This window comes from Berghia stephanieae, chromosome 3, assembly GCF_034508935.2.
Source record: "Berghia stephanieae isolate SIO BIC M18660-M18661 chromosome 3, UCSD_Bste_1.3, whole genome shotgun sequence".
Taxonomy (NCBI): Eukaryota; Metazoa; Mollusca; class Gastropoda; order Nudibranchia; family Aeolidiidae; genus Berghia; species Berghia stephanieae.
In genome coordinates, this window is record NC_088362.1 from 4,855,856 (window position 1) to 4,877,988 (window position 22,133).

A 22,133-nucleotide genomic window follows, 5' to 3' on the forward strand; every position below is an offset into this window, starting at 1 on the left:
TATTTCTATAATTATTATTATTATTATTATTATTATTATTATTATTATTATTATTATCATTATTATTATTATTATTATTAATATTATTATTAATGGCCAACTACCTGACTCTTTTGATTGTTTCTCCAGGAAAGGTCCAATCATTTGGTCGATGATCTTTAGGATCTTGCCATACGTGCCAGAGACGAACATTCTAGAAACAATGAAGAAACAAATGAGTTGGTGAGATAGAATATGAAAGAAAAAATATTATATAAAATCTAATATATATATATATATAATATATATATATATATATATATATATATATATATATATATATATATATATATATATATATATATATATATATATTAGATCTTTGTATGCATTTCCCCATTATTGCATCCTTGTACACCCCGCGATCATCACAAAATTTTAGATAGCATTTCAATGGGCACGATCTATATTAACTTTCCATGTGCTCGAGGTCATTGGTAACATTGCAAAATGTACTCAAATAAACCCACTTAGTGAAAAGTGTTCACAGCTTTTTAAATATCTAATACCACGATTGGTCATTTGATTCAGCTTGACGCATGGGTATGTTTACAAATTTCATAAATACAGCAGCGTGTTTACATTTATTCAGAAATATCCAATCGTTGGACAGCAACAAATCATGTGATTGATGAACTGGTTGGACGAAAACATGAATATAGATCGCTCCCATTGACATGATCATATTATCCCCATTTGAAAGTAGCTATATGTCTAAAAAGCTCACCCTCTGGGCCCCTACCTTTTGAGAAGAAAAAATCATATTTTATGTCGTCAAATTTGATCGTTATTTAACAATCTCATTATTGTTTTAACTGGGTTTGAAAAGTCACAAATGAATTAAGCAGTTTTGATATTGTGGGTATCCCTAAGTAAAAATCAACAAGGCATTTTCTTTATACTGAGCTATATAGGGAATGAGATTAGCGGAAGAGTAGTGTCCCTTGATTGGACGTCACCGGCGGAAAAGTTATTAGAGAGAGAACATCATGTTGGTTGTGCGCATGCGTCTCTCGTCCTCGCTTCCGGTGAAAGCGGCATGAGACACTTCACCGAAAGCGAGGACAAGAGAGACGCATGCCCAAAACCATTTTGACGTTCTCTCTGTAAGATGACGTCCAATCAAGGGACGCTACTCTTCCACTAATCTCATTCCCTATTGTGAGTAGAAAATTACCACTTTATTTTTCAGTAAATATCTATTAAATTTATTTTTTAACTACTTCATGACCACTAGGCTAATATACCAGTACATTGAGCTTTGAGCTTTTATATAGCGCAATATCCACTAAAAGTGCTCAAAGTGCTTAACAAGGGTTCCCTGGCGAACAGCACATTTAACAAATAGGACAGGACATGATGCCTGTTAGGCGATATCACATTTTCTTTTTTTTTCTGACAGAGACAACGCTGTTATCGGGCAGGTATTCATTTTACATCTGAGTACGGTGAGAGAATGTGAGTAAAGAACCTTCTCCAAAGACTCAACTATGCGTCGAGCGAGGCTCGAACCCAGGACCTTCCGTCATACCACTAGACCACATACCCGTCAAAAAACAAAACTAGCGACAACAAAACAAACCTTTTCTTGAATTTCCGCATTGACTTGAATATAGCTTGGAATAAATTCTCTCGTGGGTTCCAGTAACAGAATCTATCCCAAAAAACCCAAAAAAAAATCGTGATTGGAAATGTCAGATTAGCAAGAGCATCGAATAAATGTTGATGGTCAAACAGCAGATAAAAAAAAAAAATTTTAAAAAGGAAAGCATCAGGGGCTTTATAAATTTTTATCTCTCAAAGACGAGGAAATGATGTTTGTTTTGTTTTTAAGGGTTTTACGGCGCTTGCAACACATTTAGGTCATATCAGCACCAGTAAAAAGGCAGAAAATGGGATAGTAAAAAGTTCTAGACTTACAATTAGAGCACCCAAGAAAAAGTAAGACAAAGGGGAACTGGGAACAAATAGGGATCAGATGTAGATTCCAAGAGCATACCACTAATGTACTTAGTTTGAGATCACCTAAAAGTCTCATCCGGACACAAGCACAAAATCCAACAAGGAGGAATACACTAAAATGCCTACATTATACATTCAAAATAACAGATATAATAATACATAACAGAGAGATGACTTACAAGGAAAAAAATATCATCTCCCAAAACAATAACTATACATTTGAGTGTTTCCCTCCCAGCTAGGACTCTGGTCAGGGTCAGGACAAAACCAAGTAATCTCATTCCAAGACAAAAACAGAAAGCATGTTGGAAAACAGACACAGGGTGATAGACGATGCAGTAAGTACCTCCCTGCCCGCTATGGGAGTTCAGGAACCCCACCCAGTTCGAGGAAATGAGAAACAGCACTTGCATTGGTATTTTTTTTAAACGTATTTTCTATAAGTCGATTTGCACCCGTCTCTCTTTCCCTACTTTTTTTTTTTTAATTGTTACTTTATTTTTTTCAAAGTCAATTTCATAGCCTAAAGGAGGTACACCAATTATTCACAAATTACTTGTCACCACGGTCAAGCATTTAAAAAATAAAATTCTGTGCATGCAACTTCAAGAAGGTCACGATTTCAGCTTTAAAATTGTTGTTGATTAATTCAGATTAATACAAAACAAAAGGTCTGGAATGTCAAACATTTGAATATTTGAACCAACAGCTTGCAGTGATAATAGTAATAGTAAATAATGAATTTATATAGTGCCTAAACATCCACGGTAATCGTGCTCTTCAGCGTTTTAGATAATAAAATTGTTTTTAAAAAACAAAATTAAAAATCACGACACTACAGGAATACAGAAACAAAATCTAAGCAACATCTATTTCATAAAAAATAAGCCTCACGGAACAACTCAGTCTTCAGACATTTCCTGAAAGATGATAAATTTTCACAGGACTTTGTCCGAAAAATAAGTGCATTCCATAGGCGTGGAGCTATGGAGGAAAAGGCTTTTTTTACCAAAAGTGGATTTTGAAGTGCTAACCTTTAGAAGTTGGGACTGAGATAATCTTAGATAAGCCAATATATTGCCCATAGGCAAATGGAATAGAAGCTTCTTTTTTAACTTTTGAAATTTTCAAGTTGCTGCCAAAATTTCCAACGAACAAAACGAATAAAAGAAAACTGGTACCATTACAACATTTAAAAGGCCATTCATAGTGGTTGAAATAAAATTACAAACAATTATAGAAAAATCAGTAAAGACTTCATTTTACGAAGTTTAAACTTACCGGGAAATGACTACCTGTTAACTCAGACTTGGGTTTGAAGACCTCAATGAAAAATTCCATCCAAAAGTTGAACAACTGAAATGAAAGAGGAACATTTTAATTCTTGTTTTTATCTAAACTCTATCTTTATAAATTATGACAACAAACAAACAAACAAAAATCAAAAACAAAAAAAAAGTCAAGAAATATAATCAAGCACATACATCATATCTCAGAAGAAATGGAATCCTCTATAGCATGTTGTGCAGCTATGTGGTCTAGTGGTATGACACCCGCTTTCAGATCGGAAGGTCCTGGGTTCGAGCCTCGTGCTCGGCGCATAGTTGAGTCCTTGGAAAAGGCTCTTTACTCACATTCTCTCACTGTACTCAGGTGTAAAATGAGTACCTGGCCATTAACAGCGGTGTCTTTGTCCAAAAAATTGTAATATTGCCTAACAGTGGTGTCTTTGTCCGAAAAATTGTAATATTGCCTAACAGGCGGTATGTCCCGTCCTAAATGTTAAATGTTGCTGTTGACCAGGGACCCCTTGTAAAGCGCTTTGAGCACATTTTCATTTAGTGGATATTGCGCTATATAAAGCTCAATTTTTTATTTAAAAAAAAAATAATATATATGGACCACCCAATAAAAAAAAACAACACATAAATAGAACTTTTGTTTATATAAAATCTATTCTATTGAACAGAACGAAAGCAAGATTTACACACAGATTTAATGTGTTTGTATCTTTTTTAAATACACAAACAGGTCTTTGTATAAATAAAATATGTTCTATTGCACAGAATGAACAGCGAGCAAAATAAAAATAGAACCAAAAAAAAAAAAAAGACATAAATTCAATGTTTCTATTAATAAAATGAACTTTGATACCAGCATTTCTCTGCTATACGGATCCACATTCTTGCTCTTTCGGAATCGACTGATAAGGGAAATGTTGCCTATTGTGCTTTTTAAATACCTGAAAGTCAAGATAGAAGATAGAACAGTATCTTTTAAAATGCCATTCAATTTCTTGCTTATTACAAGATATGTTAACTTTATTTTCTAAGAAGCTTTCAGAGATTTTGGTGACACAAATATATCTATGGCTTTCACTTACAAAAGTACTTTTGTGTTTCCAACAGCATTTGAAAAAAATACTAAAAAGCATATTTGATAATTTAACTCACAGAGAAAATTGAAAGAGTACACCTGCCCGGAAATCCTATATTAGATAGAGATTTACTTGAGCACTTGAAATGACCTTTTTGTTTGTTTGTTTTTTCGCAATAGTATGTTTCTGACCTTAATCATAAACAGTTAATAAGTAGTAAAAAAAGTTCAAAAACTGCTTCTTTGCATTACAAATTAAACGCATTATATAATAATCATACTTGGCAATAAACAAGGGATGTGTAAATATATATATTCAATAGTGCTGTGACCAGCATATCTATCTACCACTGTGGAGGTTCCAGCTTGTACATGCATTCAGCTGCCTGGACTGCCTTTGAGTAGTCTTCAGCCAGGACACTTATCTCAAAGAATGTCGCAACATCCCAATAGTTGGTTAAAGACGACAAGCTACCTTTCTTGCCTATCAGGTTGTTTAAAGTGATTCCTGAAGGAAAAAGAAAATTGTAATTCAGAAATAAAGCAAGACAGATAGATTTGTTTTTTTGTTTTTGCTTTTTTAAGGGTTTTATGCGCTTGCAACACATTTAGGTTATATCAGCGCCAGTAAAAAGGAAGAAAATGGGATAGTAAAAAGTTATAGAATTACAATTAAAGCACCCAAGAGAAAGTAAGACAAAGGGGAATGGGAACAAATAGGGATCAGATGTAGATTCCAAGAGCATACCACCAATGTACTTAGTTTGAGATCACCTATGTCTCATCCGGACACAAAATCCAACAAAGAGGAATACACTCAAATGCTTACACTATACATTAAAAATGACATATAATAATTCATAGCAGAGAGATGATTTACAAGGAAAAAATATCATCTCCCAAAACAATAACTATACATTTGACTATTTCCCTCTCAGCCAGGACTCCGACGAGGGCCAGGAAAAAAACAAATAATCTCATTCAAAGACAAAGACAGAAAGCTTGTTGGATAAGATATAAGGGGATAGAAGACACAGTATGTACCTCCCTGCCCACTATGGGAGGTCAGGATCCCCACCCAGAAGACAGATAGACAATTTACATGTTATAATGAATTATGAACTTTGAAAAAAAAAAAAAAGTTGATCAATTGTTTACTGTAAAACTTCTCAGTAAAATCAATTGAAAAAATTTATTTTTTTTAAATCACTTGTATGTATCAACTGTATTTTCTTAGTATCTTTTCACTCTAAAATTTTCAGTTGGTACAACCTTAAGAAATTTTGAGGTTTTAGGAATTTTATTTAAAAACGTGTCTTTTGAGTCTGCTGGAAAATTCTTTCCATTCTTATAAAATGACTTTCTTTTATGTCTATCTCTACATCCCTAAATAAAAACAAACATTTATTGTCCTGGGATAGGTCCACCACAAAGAGGAAAACTGAACAGAAATTCCCACATCTGCGCTGATTACAAGAGAGAAAAATAAAGTCAGTAAATGCAACTCATATACAAGGGGACAACACAAAAAGTGTTGTGTTGTCCCCTTTTATATGAATCACATTTACTTTACTTTTCTCTCCATCAAAATAACTCTGACTTGAGCAATGTAATTTCCACTGATTAAAGGGCCTAAAAATTTCTAAATAATTTTTTTAAAACGTATCAGTTCTGTAAAAATTGCGTCAAATACCAAATAAAATAACAATTAGAAAACCTCAAGGACGACATAAAACAAACAACATAAAACACAAAGGTTTAAAGCAATTCATGAAACAAAGGCTTTAACTGCAATGTCTACGACGCTACGAGTCATAAATTCAAGACAAATGTTTTCTAGACTATAGACGAAGGCATTGCAAGCTGTCTCAGTGGAATTGGCAACATCTTGAGATTTCAAAATCATAACAATTTAGTCCCAAATCTAATACATCCACTAATCAAAAACAAAATCTTGAAAAATAGCAAGAGGTTTCCCAAAAAAATAAGACATTAGCGATTCTCTTTTTTATTTTTTTGTTGCGAACTATACAAATATGTGACCCATCTTCTCAAAACGGTATTATGTCGGAATGAACCAAATGTTTAAAAGCCGAATTTAATGTTAAACTGGTCAAAAATATAAATTGTTGGCATCATCACCCTAAAATATGGTTGCCATTCTCCTCAATAAATGATATAAACTCAACACAAGTCTGATATTTCTGGCTATAAATTCAATTTCCAACCCGACTTAATACCGTTTTGAGGCAAAAGGGTCACATATATAATTACCTATTCGTTGCAATTCAACAGAAGAAGCAAAATCCTTTCCAGAAATGACCAGAAGAGTGGCTAGATTGATACCAGCATACTCATTAGGCTGAACCTCAAAACCTTTCCGATACCTGACCAGGAAACAAAAAATTAAAGTAATTTTAATTATTGCATCAACATGAAGGGATCCTAATAATAATAAAAATATAATAATAATAATAATAATAATAATATAATAATAATAAATAATAATAATAATAATAATAATAATAATAATAATAATAATAATAATAACAATAATAATAATATATACTTTATTCACCCAAAAAAATGGAAATTCGTTTACAGACGTGGCATGCATAAAAATGTATAAACACAAATTTGAGAATCTATGGCGACAATGTATACATATATATATGCAAATACACAAAATTGTAAAAAATATACAACCAAGAACAAATAGCAGCACTTTATATATTAATTTGATAAATTGAGATAGGCCATATCTACCTCTGGCCTTTAGTCCGAACTTGTGTGTGTATATTTTTAAAATAGTATTTAATTTAAATCACAGTTGGGCGTTAAAAATTTAAACACCGTTTGGCAAAAATGAATTAAGGTGACGTGTTGTCTTAATCGCTTATATTGTAGAGAGGCAGATTTATATTTTGCTTTCAGTTGATATTTTTTCCAGACCCCTTTGTTCACAATGTAATGAATGGGTAGCTGGGTCTATAAGCTGTCAGAAAGTACTCTATGATTGGCTAATGACCTATTCAAAGGGTAGATAGCTATTGTTAAAGTCCATTTAAGGTGGATATTGTTTGTATTTAAGAGTTTTACGGCGCTTGCGACATCTTTAGGTCATTTCCGCACCAGTAAAAAGGAAGAAAATGGGATAGTAAAAAATTCTAGATTTGCGATTGAAAGCACATGCATAAAAAGTAAGACAAAGGGGAAGAGTTCAAACAGGGTACAAATGTAAATTCTAAGAACACACACTATCAGTGCAAAAAGGTTCATCCAGACAAAAGCACAGGATCCCATCAAGAGGAATACACTCAAATGAATACAAACCACTATATATATTTTTTTTTAAATAAAACTAACAATGCATGACAGAGATTTTACAAGGAAAAATATATCACCTCCAAAAACTAACACTATATATTTGATTGTATCCCTCTCAGCAAAGGACTCTGGAAAGGGCCCGTTCAAAAACCAAGTAATCCCATTCCAAGACAAAGATAGAAAGCAACTCAAAGAACAGATATAGAAAGATAGAAGATACAGCGAGTGACCTCCTGCCCACAATGAGAGGTCAGGTGGATAAACTTTGGTCCCATGGGGCCTTGGTTCTAAAGGACCACAAGAGCAATAAATATTAAACAGATTTCATATTATGATTACAATGAAAACAATAGTAAACCTAAGCACTGGGTTTTTGGATGTTTTTTATCGTTAAGAATATGAGAGAACTTGTTTTTTTTATGGTCTCCACCCTCTATGTACAAATGAAAGCATAATGTAAGTATTGAGTAAAACAAATAGGAGATCTTCCTACCAATCTATGGCATTGTGAAGAGCATCCTTGTCGGTGAAATCTGTGTCAACGAACTTGTCCTTGTAAATCCTACCACAAAGGCAGATCATATCAGGTACTTGGGTCTCAGACTTATCAACAGCCTGTCGGTGACATATGAATGTAAACGATTACAACAGAATCTATATATAGAATCAAGAAAAATGATAGAAATGAATTTTGCCTAAATTCAGAATTATCTTAGACATACGAGAAAAATAATAAAAAAGAACATTTTTCTTTTCATTTGTTCTCTTTTGTTTTTATTTGATTTTATTTTTTTAATAATCTTTTTTTTTTTTTGGTACTTGTTTGTTTTATTTTTGTTTCCAGAAGTTGTTATTTTAAAAACAAGACTTTCCTAATGACCTATATCTATCTATAGTTAAATGTAACGATTAATTGGATGCAAAACTACAACACTGAATCAAGAAAATTTGAAATGTTATGGCAAAAGAAATTGATGATGAAATTTTAAATAACAATGGTCAGCAGAAAAATAGTAAATAAAACATCAAAACAAAATAAAACATTCAATGTTTCGCCAAAGATGTTTTACACCTCGCTTAAAATGAGTAAATAAGTCTCATACAATTGGTAGTGCAAACTTCATTTTTTAATACAATCAAACCTTTAATCAGCATAGCTTCTTCAATCAAACCACGTATCACAGTCAGTTGATTAATGTTTAACATTTAAGTTGTTTTCATTATTAACTAGTAAGAAAAGAAAGATATAAAATCTCACCTCCAGAATAACAGACAGTGCTTTCTCTCTATTCCCATTTCTGTTTTATTAAAAAAAAAAAAAAAAAATAATGATAATAATAATAATAATAATAATAATAATAATAATAATAATAATAATAATAATAATAATAATAATAATAATAATAATAATAATAATAAAGATACAAACTAATTACAGATGTTATTGTTATACATAATGTTATTTCATGAAACAAAAGCTCTCTTTTAAATCATGCACTGACAAAATCCCCTATCCACCCAGCAGTGATTGGGCAGCTGGGCCTGTTAGATCTAGCAGAAAGTACTTTACGCTAGACCAGCGTCCTATCTAAATGGTAGCGAGTAATTGCTATTGTCCGTTTCACGCTATAGAAACCAGGATAAACTCCAGCTCCATGGGCCTAATGGCTGTTAAAAGGACTACTAAACTCATATCTCACCAAGATGCCCACAGCATGAATCTGCATAAACGACTAATTCTAAAAATTAATTTCTATGATTTTTTTTAAAAATCAATTAAAAAATTATCTGTCTGATAAAGTAAAAACATTGTCAATAGCTTTATTGTAAAGATTTACGATGAAAAATAAATCTAAAATACATAAAATTACTCATTCATGACATTATACAATCTATAAATAAATAAATGAAATAATACAAAACAAAAATCAAATCAAACTGTACGGAATTTTGAATAATTCTGACTAAGTTTTGAATGGCTCTATGAATGATAACATACCAATTTACAATTCTGTACATTATATACCACGACCATTCATTCCATAGTTTTTTCTCTTTATCCCATGTCAGCCTTGTGACACAATAAATCCATTGTAAATGAACAACAGTATGTCATAAAGATAAAATTATATAATAATGTGAAATTGAATGTAAACTTCAATTTAATTACGAAACATATCAAATGAACGTTTCGGGTTTCCCCTTTATCAACAAAACAGGATGAATGAGATGATGTGGTAGTGGCGTAGTTAAGATCTTAACAATATCAACAAAACAGGATGAATGAAACACCACAGAAGAATGAGATGATGTGGTAGTGGCGTAGTTAAGATCTTAACAATATAAATAAAACAGGATGAATGAAACACCACAGATGAATGAGATGATGTGGTAGTGGCGAAGTTAAGATCTTAACTACGCCACTACTACATCATCTCATTCATCTGTAGTGTTTCATTCATCCTGTTTTGTTGATAAAGGGGGGAAACCCGAAACGTTCATTTAATCTGTTTTGTAATTAAATTGAAGCTTACATTCAAATTCACATTATTATCTATTTCTTCGAGCTTCAAGAAGCAACCTTTACAATATAAAGATAAAATTTGAAATCATCAGGTATATTTACCTATTCAATGCAAAAGCATACATGTACTGAATACCCTGGTTACAATCTATTTTTACATTTGTGGATTTGTTGACATCCTCTACTAGTTTCATCATGGCTTTGTAATCCTGCAAGATAAGATAAGATAAGATATACTTTATTCACACAAAAAATGGAAATTCGTTTACAGATGTTTTTTTTGTTTGTTTGTTGCTTTAGGTCTCTTCCAACACAATTGAGGTTATATGAGAGACCGCTGAAACAAAAAAACAAGCCATCTAACAAAAATAGTACAAATGTAAATCAAAATCATAACCTAAAGATATCATAAGCTAAATTATAAATAACCAAGAACAGACAGGCAGAAGATTTACAGAAAAAAAAATATCCCCTGTCAAAAATACAATCACAAACCAAAGAAGCAGGATAGGCTAGTAAAGAGAAGAAGAAACGACATCACTATCGGATCGTACACCCATGCGAACATCATGCATAGGTATATGATTCAAGGGTGATGCTCCCATCCAACGTTTACAGATGTGGCATGCATAAAAATGTATAAACACAAAGCTGAGTGCCGACAATGTATACATATATAACCCTTTCTAAATTGATTGGTAAAACTCTTTCTAAATTGATTGGTAAAACCCTTTCTAAATTGATTGGTAAAACCCTTTCTAAATTGATTGGTAAAACCCTTTCTAAATTGATTGATAAAACCCTATCCAAATTAATAACCGATTTGTTTTTAGTAATTTTAGGTAGTCAATGACATATGTTCTTTTTTAAATGCACCCACCTGAACTTCTCTGAAAGAAATGAGCATATTCCATACAGTATCGACAGTCAGAAGTTGTGGATCATCAAGTCGTCTCCTCATGCCTAACAAAGCCTGGAAATTTATGGATGATGAAAAAAGTCGATGAATATTTAATAATTATTTCACAATGGTGGCGATTATGAAATTTGTTCTCTAAAAAAAAAAGGGTTTGGGGTTAACATTGTTCCCTAAAGCCAATGTTAAATTTTTGCAAACAGGCTTAGAATTACTAGCAAATTAAAACTATTTTTTTTACAGATTGGTATACGAGTAACGTGCCAACCTTTCTTAAAGAAAGGGTAATTCTATCACCTGTTGACTCAAAAGAATATTAAGACAATCTGCTAGGTCATAATGATTGGTCCTTAATTCGATCTTTGGCCTTAAGAATCGCTATTTGTATGTCTTTCCGGACCCATCAAAGTTGTAGGCTTAAAAAGATTCGTCTCGATCTATTTTAATTTCCACAAAACAGTAGTATAATAATTAAAATAGATGAGTGCCTGTTCTTCTTTTATTTCTCCACAAATATTGCAGGTTAAATTTGAATATAACTATAATCAAAAAAATGACAAAACTCTTAATCTTTTAACATGTGAAGGAAATACACAATACCTGTTTTAAATCCTCTCCCTTATATGCTTCTCTCGTTTTACGTAAATCACTTAGAAATCGTTCTTTAGCGTGAACCCTGTAGATGATTAAAAATAAAAACATAAAACTTTTCATTTTATTCTATTGAAATATTTGGGAAAAAAAAAAAAAGAAAAAAGAAATTTAAGACAATATTTTGTTAAAAAGAGCCTTTAGTGAAAACGAATCTTACACTTACATGTTTTCTTCATCCATTGCTGAGAAGACACTCTTCAATTTATGAGATAAAGTGACCGATTCTGGATGGACGATATTTAACTCAGACATTCTGGAGGCGCCTGTCTCTGTCACCATGCATTGTCCATTGGCATCAACTTGGAATGGAATAAAAATGACACCATTGGCGCAGGAGAGCTGTAAAAGAAGAGCATACTTTGAAAAAAAGTGCCTAATTATATAAATGTTTGTTTACAATTGGTTCATCTAAAAATCTTATCTGGGCGAATAATTGAAAGATTGAATAATTAATGCAGATTATTCAAAATATATAAACATCACAAGACGTAAGATTTTTTATCAAGTTTACGATGATGGTATTCAGGCAAATAAATACAAAAAGGTGGAAAAATGACAATGAAATAGGAAAAAGACCATCTAACCTGGAGAAAATGAGCCTCAATTTGAGGTATACCCTTGCTCCTATTATATCATTTTAGTTTAAAAGTTAAAGTCAACTCCCTCACCCAAAGTTATAAAATCTTTATTTTTGTTGATAACACTTTGAATGTCAACCTCTTGAAGACCCGAGATGCACATTCCTTCCACCAAATCCAAGCATCAGTAACACACTTTATAGTCACCTGGAACAACTACAAAAGACGTCTAACTTCTACGTCGTGGCACAAGACCGAAGGGCTAGAGCTCAGGTGGTTGCTGGTTCGGATAAGTAAGTAAGTTGATAACAATTCAAATACAAAACAAAATAAACATTCTGTCCAGAGAGTAAAACTTACACGTATTGACAATGTTGCTTCAGGATCATTATCCAGGATTGTGACGATATTGTTCTTCATGCCCATCGACTGCCTGATGCCAATGTGGTAGAATAGTGGTGCTTGTTGGAGGGAGACGGACATATCAACAATGGCCACGTCTGCATTATAAAAAACATCCAACACACTGGTCTCACCAAAGTCCAACTTCTGGAAAGTGACAATCTCCAAATCTGCATTGTACCTGTTATCATAAGAAGTAATGGGAAATTAATTTATCAAAATTGGAAATATTAATGACATGTTGGTAATAACCCGCCAGTTCATACATTAAGATACTATAGGATCTCGAAATAACTTAATAACAAAATGATTAAATACAAACGATAGTAATTTAATGAAACTTGAATGATAATAAAAGGGAAAAGTTTGATCAGAAGTCTTAGCTTGTTGTTGTTATCAGTTCATGATTCGTGAGAGAGCGGAAGACTTCGCTCGCTTCGTCCAAAGCTCCATTCGTCTTTTTCGCTCCCTACATTACCCCCTCCCAGCTGTATACCACATAGTTTACAGCGCTAGTCTTGATATCGAGGAGGGAGCCTTGACTGTCTACCGGACCTGGTGGTAATTGTAACGTCTCTATTTGGGCGTGTTTTGTCCGATACCGCCTCTTCCAATGTAGCAGGTTTTGTATCTGAACCTGGTCCTAATTGGGGCTTCCTTGTTTGCTGTATTGTTGTTGGAGCGATGTGTGCTGCTTTCAGGCGATCTACAGTTACCTTCTCTTTTTTTCCTTTAATGTCTAATACAAAATATTTGTCATTTGTCTCTAAAATTCGATAAGGGCCGTCATAGTGCCGTTGTAAAGGGGAACGGTGAGAGTCAATGCGAACGTAAACGTAACCGGTAGAAGTTAGATTGGTAGGCATGTAAACAGGCTGATTCCCATGAAAGTTGGGTGGAGTTGAAGCCAGTGATTGCATGGTTAATTTGAGTTGCTTCACGAAATCTGAACTAGGCTCTGTGTGCGGAGTGTTTTTGAGTTGCAGTATTTCTCCTGGAAGACATAGTGTTGAACCGTAAACCATTTCGGCAGGTGAGCAATCGGCCTCAAGTCTCCAAGAAGAACGAATTCCAAGAAGAACCAATGGGAGTTCTGAGTACCAATTTGGAGAAGTTGTTCTCGCCTTCAATGCACTTTTGAGTTGTCTGTGAAAGCGCTCGACCATCCCGTTTGCTTGTGGGTGGTATGCCGTCGTGTTGTTGGTCTTGATGCCAAGCAACTTCCCAAATTCTGACCAAAGCGTCGAGGTGAATTGTCTACCTCGGTCAGAGGTAATGTCTGTTGGCACACCAAACCGCGATATCCAATGTTGTAGAACAGCTTGTGCGCATGTTGTAGCATGTGCATCTGGTAGTGGAATTGCTTCGGGCCAACGAGTAAAACGGTCTATTATGGTGAAAATGTATGACATTCCTTGACTTGTTGGTAAAGGGCCAACAAGATCAACGTGTAGGCTAGAAAATCGTGTGTCTGGTTGTGGTAAGCGAATTGATAACGGTGATTTGGTATGTCGACTGATCTTTGATGCTTGGCAGGCATGGCACTCTTTACACCAGCGACGAATATCTCGTTTCATACTCTCCCAAACAAAACGCTGACAAATGAGTTTTTGTGTGGGTCTTGGGCCAGAGTGTGATAGGCCGTGCAATTGGTCGAAAATCAGATGTGTCCACGATTTGGGTAGAATGGGCCTTAGTCTTCCAGTTGACGTGTCACAGAGGATGACATGGGTGTCGAAGTCGACATATTGGAGATTTAAACCTGTTGTTTTCGACATGTAGCTCTCCATCTCTCCTGAATCACGTTGGTCTTTAGATAAACGTGCAAAATCTCCCGGGGATAGGTTGTGATCTCCCTTGGACGATGCATTGATTGTTAAACGGGAGAGGGCATCAGCGACGACATTGAACTTTCCTCGGAGATGTTGTATATCTGTAGTAAATTCGGCTATGTAGGAGAGGTGTCTCGTCTGCCGCGGCGATCTATCCGTTTGACTTCTGATCGCTGTAACTAATGGTTGGTGGTCAGTGTAAATTGTAAACGACTGGCCTTCCAGATAATGTCTGAAGTGTTTGATTGCGGAATAGGCGGCGAGGAGTTCTCGATCAAACGCACTGTATTTCTTCTCTGTTTCAGACAATTTCCGTGAGTAGAAAGCAAGGGGAATCCACGATTTACCATCCTGTAGTTGCTCTATTTGCGCACCAACAGCTACGTTTGAAGCATCGACAGTGAGGCTCGTTGGCACATTTTGACGAGGATGATGGAGGAGGACGATGTTTTTGAGAGAGTTTTTGGCTTGTTCAAAAGCCTTTTGACAGTCTGTGGACCATTCGATGCGTTGGCCTTTGCCGCTTGCCTGAGCATGCAGTGGAGCAAGTGTGTCAGCGATGTGTGGCATGAACCGATGATAGTAATTGATCATGCCGAGAAATCGTTGGAGCCCGGTGCGGTCAGTTGGTGGTTCACTGTTGACTAATGCGGAAACTCGGTCAGGATGTGGAAGAATACCTTGCGATGTGATACGGTGGCCAAGAAAGTCAAGTTCGCTAGCCCCGAATACACACTTGCCTTTGTTGATAACCAACCCGTTGTCAGAAAGAAGCTGAAACAGCTGGTGAAGGTGTTCACGGTGTTCTTCATGGGAGTGGCTGGCTATTAGAATATCATCGATGTAGCCGAATGCAAAAGGAGCGTTTCTCAGGATTCCATCCATAAGCCTCTGGAATGTCTGGGCCGCATTCTTAAGGCCGAATGGCATACGTACAAACTCCCAGAGGCCAAATGGAGTAGTTATTGCGGTTTTTGGAATGGATGTAGTTGCGACGGGTATTTGGTGATAACTCCTAACAAGATCGACTTTAGAGAAAACTTTGCACCCTGCAAGTCGTCTATTGAAGTCCTGAATGTGCGGTAAAGGATATCTGTCATCTTTTTTTGTGTGTTGAGGTGGCGATAGTCACCGCAAGGTCGGAGTTGCCCGTCAGCTTTCAGAACAACATGAAGAGGTGAAGACCATGGAGAGTTAGAGCGTCGAATGATCCCCATTTCTTCCATAGCCAGAAATTCTTGTCGAGCTGCTGTCAGTTTATCCTCGGTAAGACGACGAACTCTGGCGTGAACTGGCGGTCCGTCTGTAACTATATGCAGCTCCACACCATGCTTGTTGACAGGTGAACTGAATCTTGGAGTAAGCAATTGTGGAAATTCTGACAACATGCATGAGTATGAGGTTTTCTCTGCGAAGGAAAGTCCCGAAACCGAGTGGGAGGTTCTAGTTGGCTGAAGCGAGGCTAAAACACTGCCGAGTGACATAAGGCGTCTACCTTTTAAGTCCGCTTTGTTGGGAGGATTGGAGGACAAGGAGTTGTTGCAAAAGGTCAGAAAGTTCGTTTTTATGTTCTGCCATGTTCAGCGTCGGGGTCACCAGTATAGGATCTCGAAATAACTTAATAACAAAATGATTAAATACAAACGATAGTAATTTAATGAAACTTGAATGATAATAAAAGGGAAAAGTTTGATCAGAAGTCTTAGCTTGTTGTTGTTATCAGTTCATGATTCGTGAGAGAGCGGAAGACTTCGCTCGCTTCGTCCAAAGCTCCATTCGTCTTTTTCGCTCCCTACAATACTCTGATCTTATCTTAATTAGAGCACAGCTGAGCACATTTATGGTAGCCAGCACTATGTAAATGCTTATCATTTATCATAATCATAATTACTATAATATTATTTCTATTATTATTTCGATTATCACTATTATTACGATCCCATTCTCACCAGGCATTCAAGTTAGATCAACATTTCAATTATCACAATCACCACAATTCTTTTCCAAAACGGTAGTATCAAATAAATAACGGTAAACTAAAATAATAATCATAATAATAATAATAATAATAATAATAATAATAATAATATAATAATAATAATAATAATAATAATAATAAAAATAATAATAGTAATAATAGTAATAATAATAATAATAATAATAATAATAATAATAATAATAATAATAATAATAATAATAATAATAATAATAATAATAATAATAATAATAATAATCTTTATTGTCCAAATTAAAGGCAATTCATGTGAGGTAAACAATGCTCAGTTTGGTTCATGGTATGAACATCAACACGTTTACTTTACAGACACAGACCTGTAAAAAATAATTTAACAAACATAGGCATCATCTTACTCTTTACAAGCTTTTTTGAGATCCTTAGAAGCCTTTTCCCAAGCAGCCACTAGCTCGCCAGTTGAGCTGTGGCCTTTCGGTTCTCCATTGAGGCTAGATAAGAAGACAACCTTCATTGTTGAAGCTCCTGCAGAAATTCAAAGAGAGAAGCATGTTCTCAAAGAGTCACTCTCTTCAATTTTAAAGATCAAATAATTATATTCTAGTTTTTCAAAATTTCTTATTGACCTATATACATATCAGTTTTAAATTTTCTTCACAAAGGCACATATATATGTGAAATAAAATTGGATAGTGGTAAGATGACACGCCAGTAGAATTTATATGTTTGACACCCTTGCTCTTTTGAGTCCATCCTTCTGTGCCATACTTTTATTGGTTCTATTTTCAAATTTTGCTCTATGGATTTGACTTTCCAGATATTGTTTCGATAAGTCATTCTATTTTTCATCATATCCATCAAGCAGTCGCCATTTTGTGTTTTGGTGGATCTCAGATATCTTTATTTTATTCTGAAATCAGCCAAAAATGCAAAAATAAAATTTGACTGATAAAAGTTAAAATAATGGGGTCTACAATACATTCTATTCATGTGTAAGTAGGGATGCTCTTGGGCACAATATAAGATGACTCGGTTAATAACTGTAGAACTCTCACAATATGGAAAAATTTATTTTATAAAATAGGCCTGAACCCACATCTCTAGTCTCCAAATAAAAAGACAATTTTCGTTCGGGAGAACACATGATCTCTAACTAGCAAAATCGGCCATTTTGACCAGGGAGACCAAAATCATATTCTTAGTCACCAAATTTGTGGCTATGTGGTCTTCTGGTATGACACTCGCTCTCGGGTCGGAAGGTCCTGGGTTCGAGCCTCGCTCGGCGCATAGTTTAGTCCTTGGAAAAGGCTCTTTACTCATATTCTCTCACCTTACTCAGGTGTAACAGCGTTGTCTCTGTCCAATAAAATTGTAATATCGCCTTCCAGGCGTCATGTCCCGTCCTACATGTTAAGTGTTGCTTTTGGCCAGGGACCCCTTGTAAAGCGTGTTGAGCACATTAAGTGGATATTGCGCTATATAAAAGCTCAATTTTTTTTCAAATAAATAAATAAAAAATTTAAAACACGAGACTGGACTCAGGACCTTCCATATTTCACAGCATGCCTAAAGAGGGAATTTATTTTTTATTAGCGGAGGGAGACCCCACCCCCCCCTCTCCCCCAACCTTAACTAAAGATACTATAACTCGATGAACATAAGGTTTGCTATCACTTGCAATATCGAAACTGATGGGTAACACAGTAAGTAGTAATGGCATCGACCGGAGTTGTAAATGACAACCAACTCAGCAAATTCTTTTTGAAATTAGAAAAATCACACAACTTACATAAAAATATTTTATATATTTATATATATATTTTTTTTATGAAACTTATCTTGAATAGTAATATTTATTGAATTGGACATTGCAACTAATAATTGAAAGTCTTTAATGGCAAAAAGATTAAGTAATATAATAAAAGTGCTGTGAAATTAACAGAAGTGCTCTCTGTTATATCGTAACTCAACTCTGAATAACTGGGTCCGAGACAAAACCTTTCTAGCATTCGGCTAGGTTATCCCTCTAAGTCGAAGATTGTCTAACTCTAATCCATAGGGCCATGCCATAGGCTATGATTATGATGATCAATCATGGTTCCAGAGATAAGGATCACTCCTCAACTATTCCTGTTTCACAGACCACTGTTAAGTTAATTAAGATAAGAATGTTCTCTTTTTTTTAAAAAAAATTGCCCTCCCCCGCAAACAAAAAAAAAATAGAAGTTAGGAGGTCCGAAATTGGGAGAGTGGGGGAGATGAGAAAATGGAAGAATTGGTGAAGAAGATAGAAGGGGAAGGCAAATAATTTGCCACTGCCAAGCTATTTTCATTTGCCAAATATGACAAATGAAATGAAATAAAAAGAACAACGTCTATCTTATCTCTAGATAGATAGACGTCTAGATAATATTAATATCTTCTTCGGTTGGCTTAGACTTAGCAGACTTAGGACTGACTCCTAGACTTGGAGTTGGAGTTGGAGTTGGGGAGAACTCGCGATCGATGGTCTGCAGGATGAACGATCTTATCAACGGAGTGCGTTAATATTTTTAGCCATAATTTGTTTGTATCTACGCACCCTTCATAGGCAATCTTGTTTCAGATTAATAACCCCTGGTGAAGATCAAATAATTCCATCTTTCAATATTTCATCCTGTATCGAATCTCAACGCCATTAACTTGTTTATTGCAATAATTTATTGGTTTCTCAGAGTGTTGGGTTATTTGATCGCTTTTACTCGATCGACGACCGAGCGCCAAGCCACGAGTCAGTGCTCGATCTCAATGCCGGAAGAGCGAGTCAGTAAAACGATCACTCGATCGCAAAACGATCAAGCGGGTTGTGAGCTTGAGACGATCTTGACACGTGAGACGAGCTTGAGACGATCAGGATTCGAGCGAGCGGAGGGGTAACGAGTGTTTCGAATCATTTCAAATTCAAACGATCACAGTTTGCCATCCGATACCAATCGCCAATGTTTGCACACGGTAGTCTGTGGTTCTTCCACAGCCCTCACTCCTTGTCAGATGTTAGTGTGTCTGGGTGGCAGTGGCAGGGAAAGTCGTATAGGTGTATCACGCGTGTGTGACAAGACTTCATTAAACCTACTAAAGTTTGACTATCACACACACACACACACACACACATACACACACACACACTAAGGCTATTTCTATGACACACACGCATCCCTCTATCAATGAACACTCCTACAGTAGTGCGGCTATGTGGTCTAGTCATGACGTAACTATAGTACTCTTGTCGGCCATGGGTCTAGTGCATTATAATGGTCTAGTGGTATGACACCCGTGTTCGGATCGGAAAGTCCTGGGTTCGAGCCTCGCGCTCGGTGCATAGTTGAGTCTTTGGACAAGGCTCTTTACTCACATTCTCTCACCGTACTCAGGTGTAAAATGAGTACCTGGCCGTTAACAGCGTTGTCTTTGTCTGAAAAATTGTAATATCGCCTAACAGGCGGCATGTCCCGTCCTACATATTAAATGTTGCTGTTGACCGGGGACCCCTTTACAAAGCGCTTTGATCACATTTAGTGGATATTGTAAAGCTCAATTTTTTTAAGTAAAACATTAGCTTTGAATATGGAATGTTTCAATTTTAGATGCCTGTGTATTATTTGTTAGTTCCCATCATCATCATCATCATCATCATCATCATCATCATCATCATCATCATCAGGGGCAGCGGTACGGTCTTTGGTTGGCACCCGAAAGGTACCGAGTTCGATCACCCGCCGCTGAGTGGTCTTGAGCAAGTCACCTTGCCCTAACTAAATTTGCGGCGCTGCACTGCGGCTATCGCTTGGGTTATTCCAGTCTTCCCTTAGAATAGACCCGAAAGACGAATCTCCCCTATGGGATGAATAAAGGGAATTATGTTTAATTTATTTATCATCACCATCATATCAGCGGGATCATCATCATCACCACCACCACCACCACCACCCTAATAATAATGGATAAAATAATAATCAACACATTTCAATGTAATAATCAATCTAAAATCAATCAGTGCTCCTAAAAGACCATTTGATTTCTTTGTCTAATTCGTTCCATACTTTTGGAGTCCCGACAAAGAAAGCTTTTCAGCTAACTATAGTTTATATATGGAAATATTAATCAGTCGTTTATATTGGAATCGGAGTTGTCTAGCAGGTGTATTAGTTCAAAGCGCATTTCCAAGGATTTACCATGCTCAATGAACTTCACAATATTTAATTTAATTTATTCCTCCGGCACGCCATATCGACCATACATCCATTTCGTACAGAAGGTACCGATCGCTGTTTGGAGTCTTTTTGTATTAAAGCTCTTTACAATACCCGTCATTGCTTATAAGATAAGAATACATTCACACCTGAGTCAAGTGTCTTACACACGGACTTAACGTCTGGATCACAATTTTCAACAATCACTGTCACTCATCCGGCCATTGACAAGGCTTGATTTTCTGACAAGAGACACCGTACCACTGAGCGACCGAACAAATAATCACCATCTGCGCCATCGTCATCATCATCATCATTATCATCATCCTCATCACAGCCGTAACAGCCAGCAAAACCACAATCATCATCTTCGGGTCCGGTCTATCCGTGTTGGGGGTGGGGGTGGAACCTGCTAAAGTATTTCATTTTTTAAACAGAAACACGATAATCATCATCATCATCATCATCGTCATCCATTGTCGTCGGCATCGTTATCATCGTGTCCGGGCAATCCGTGTGTGTCTGGGTGTGGAACCTGCTAAATATTATTATTATCTACCTACCTAATAAAAACACACCATTCTTGTTCATTTATTTTTTAAATAATGAAATGAAAGGCACGACCTTTCCCGCACACACAAGAGGCGATGACGACCAGTGACAAATTATGGGAGGTGGGGCGGCCGACAACTTTTGGCGCGACATAAATATGAAATGTTGAGGTGACAGCGGGATGATGGTGGTGGGGGGGGGGGGGGTCTCAACCCTTCACCATCGACAACTGTTTGATGGTGTGTGTGTGTGTGTGTGTGTGTGTGTGTGTGTATGTGTGTGTGATGCGACGAACGATCATAATCAAGGCTGCCAGACAGCCAGATTTCTTCTTGCCCAAGTAGTCAAATAGACCCCAAATAGCCAAACACCACAAGCATTCTGACTCCCTTGAAAAACTCATTGGTTTTGATTAACAAAACAATCGACTACAGTTGGATAAACTTATCTTTTCATTTTTTTTAAATAAAAGATTTATTTTAAAAATGAATAATAATAGAAAAGCGTTTCTTAGTAACCAATTTTGAACTTGGCCATCTGGCAGCCCCTATCATAACCAGCTGCAGTCAAGCCAGCCACAGACATAAGAGAGGGAGGGTATGTGAAGTTTCCTGTGGCAAAACGAGTTGCTCGTGTTTTTTTTTTTCAAACGAATCACTGCTTGATGACGTCACTGACTCGAAACCCGCCCGAAACCCGCTCGATTTTAGATGACTCGATCGAAAACCCGCTCGATTTGATAGTTTCAAACTCGACCCAGCACTAGTTTC

The 22,133-nt window shown here is 35.8% G+C and overlaps 1 protein-coding gene across 7 annotated transcripts in view; it reads right to left on the reverse strand.

Annotated features, from left to right (window-relative positions):
- Positions 1–19,387, reverse strand: part of LOC144967056 (mitogen-activated protein kinase kinase kinase 15-like) — a 74,879-nt gene extending 55,492 nt beyond the window's left edge. For 6 of the 7 annotated variants that reach the window (XM_078903846.1, XM_078903845.1, XM_078903844.1 and 3 more), the window contains exons 1-15: positions 19,164–19,325; positions 16,981–17,107; positions 12,737–12,959; positions 11,962–12,137; positions 11,745–11,820; positions 11,109–11,201; positions 10,331–10,437; positions 8,963–9,002; positions 8,198–8,319; positions 6,652–6,764; positions 4,726–4,885; positions 4,156–4,243; positions 3,283–3,357; positions 1,622–1,693; positions 105–193 (exon numbers count right to left, since the gene is read on the reverse strand). In XM_078903846.1, the coding sequence (XP_078759972.1) occupies positions 105–193; positions 1,622–1,693; positions 3,283–3,357; positions 4,156–4,243; positions 4,726–4,885; positions 6,652–6,764; positions 8,198–8,319; positions 8,963–9,002; positions 10,331–10,437; positions 11,109–11,201; positions 11,745–11,820; positions 11,962–12,137; positions 12,737–12,959; positions 16,981–17,107; positions 19,164–19,170 (1,568 nt within the window). In that variant the 5' untranslated portion in view covers positions 19,171–19,325. Of the gene's footprint in view, positions 1–104; positions 194–1,621; positions 1,694–3,282; positions 3,358–4,155; positions 4,244–4,725; positions 4,886–6,651; positions 6,765–8,197; positions 8,320–8,962; positions 9,003–10,330; positions 10,438–11,108; positions 11,202–11,744; positions 11,821–11,961; positions 12,138–12,736; positions 12,960–16,980; positions 17,108–19,163 lie in introns of all 7 variants that reach the window. The other variant, XM_078903841.1, reaches the window with a different exon arrangement.
- Between the last annotated feature and the right edge of the window lie 2,746 nt (positions 19,388–22,133).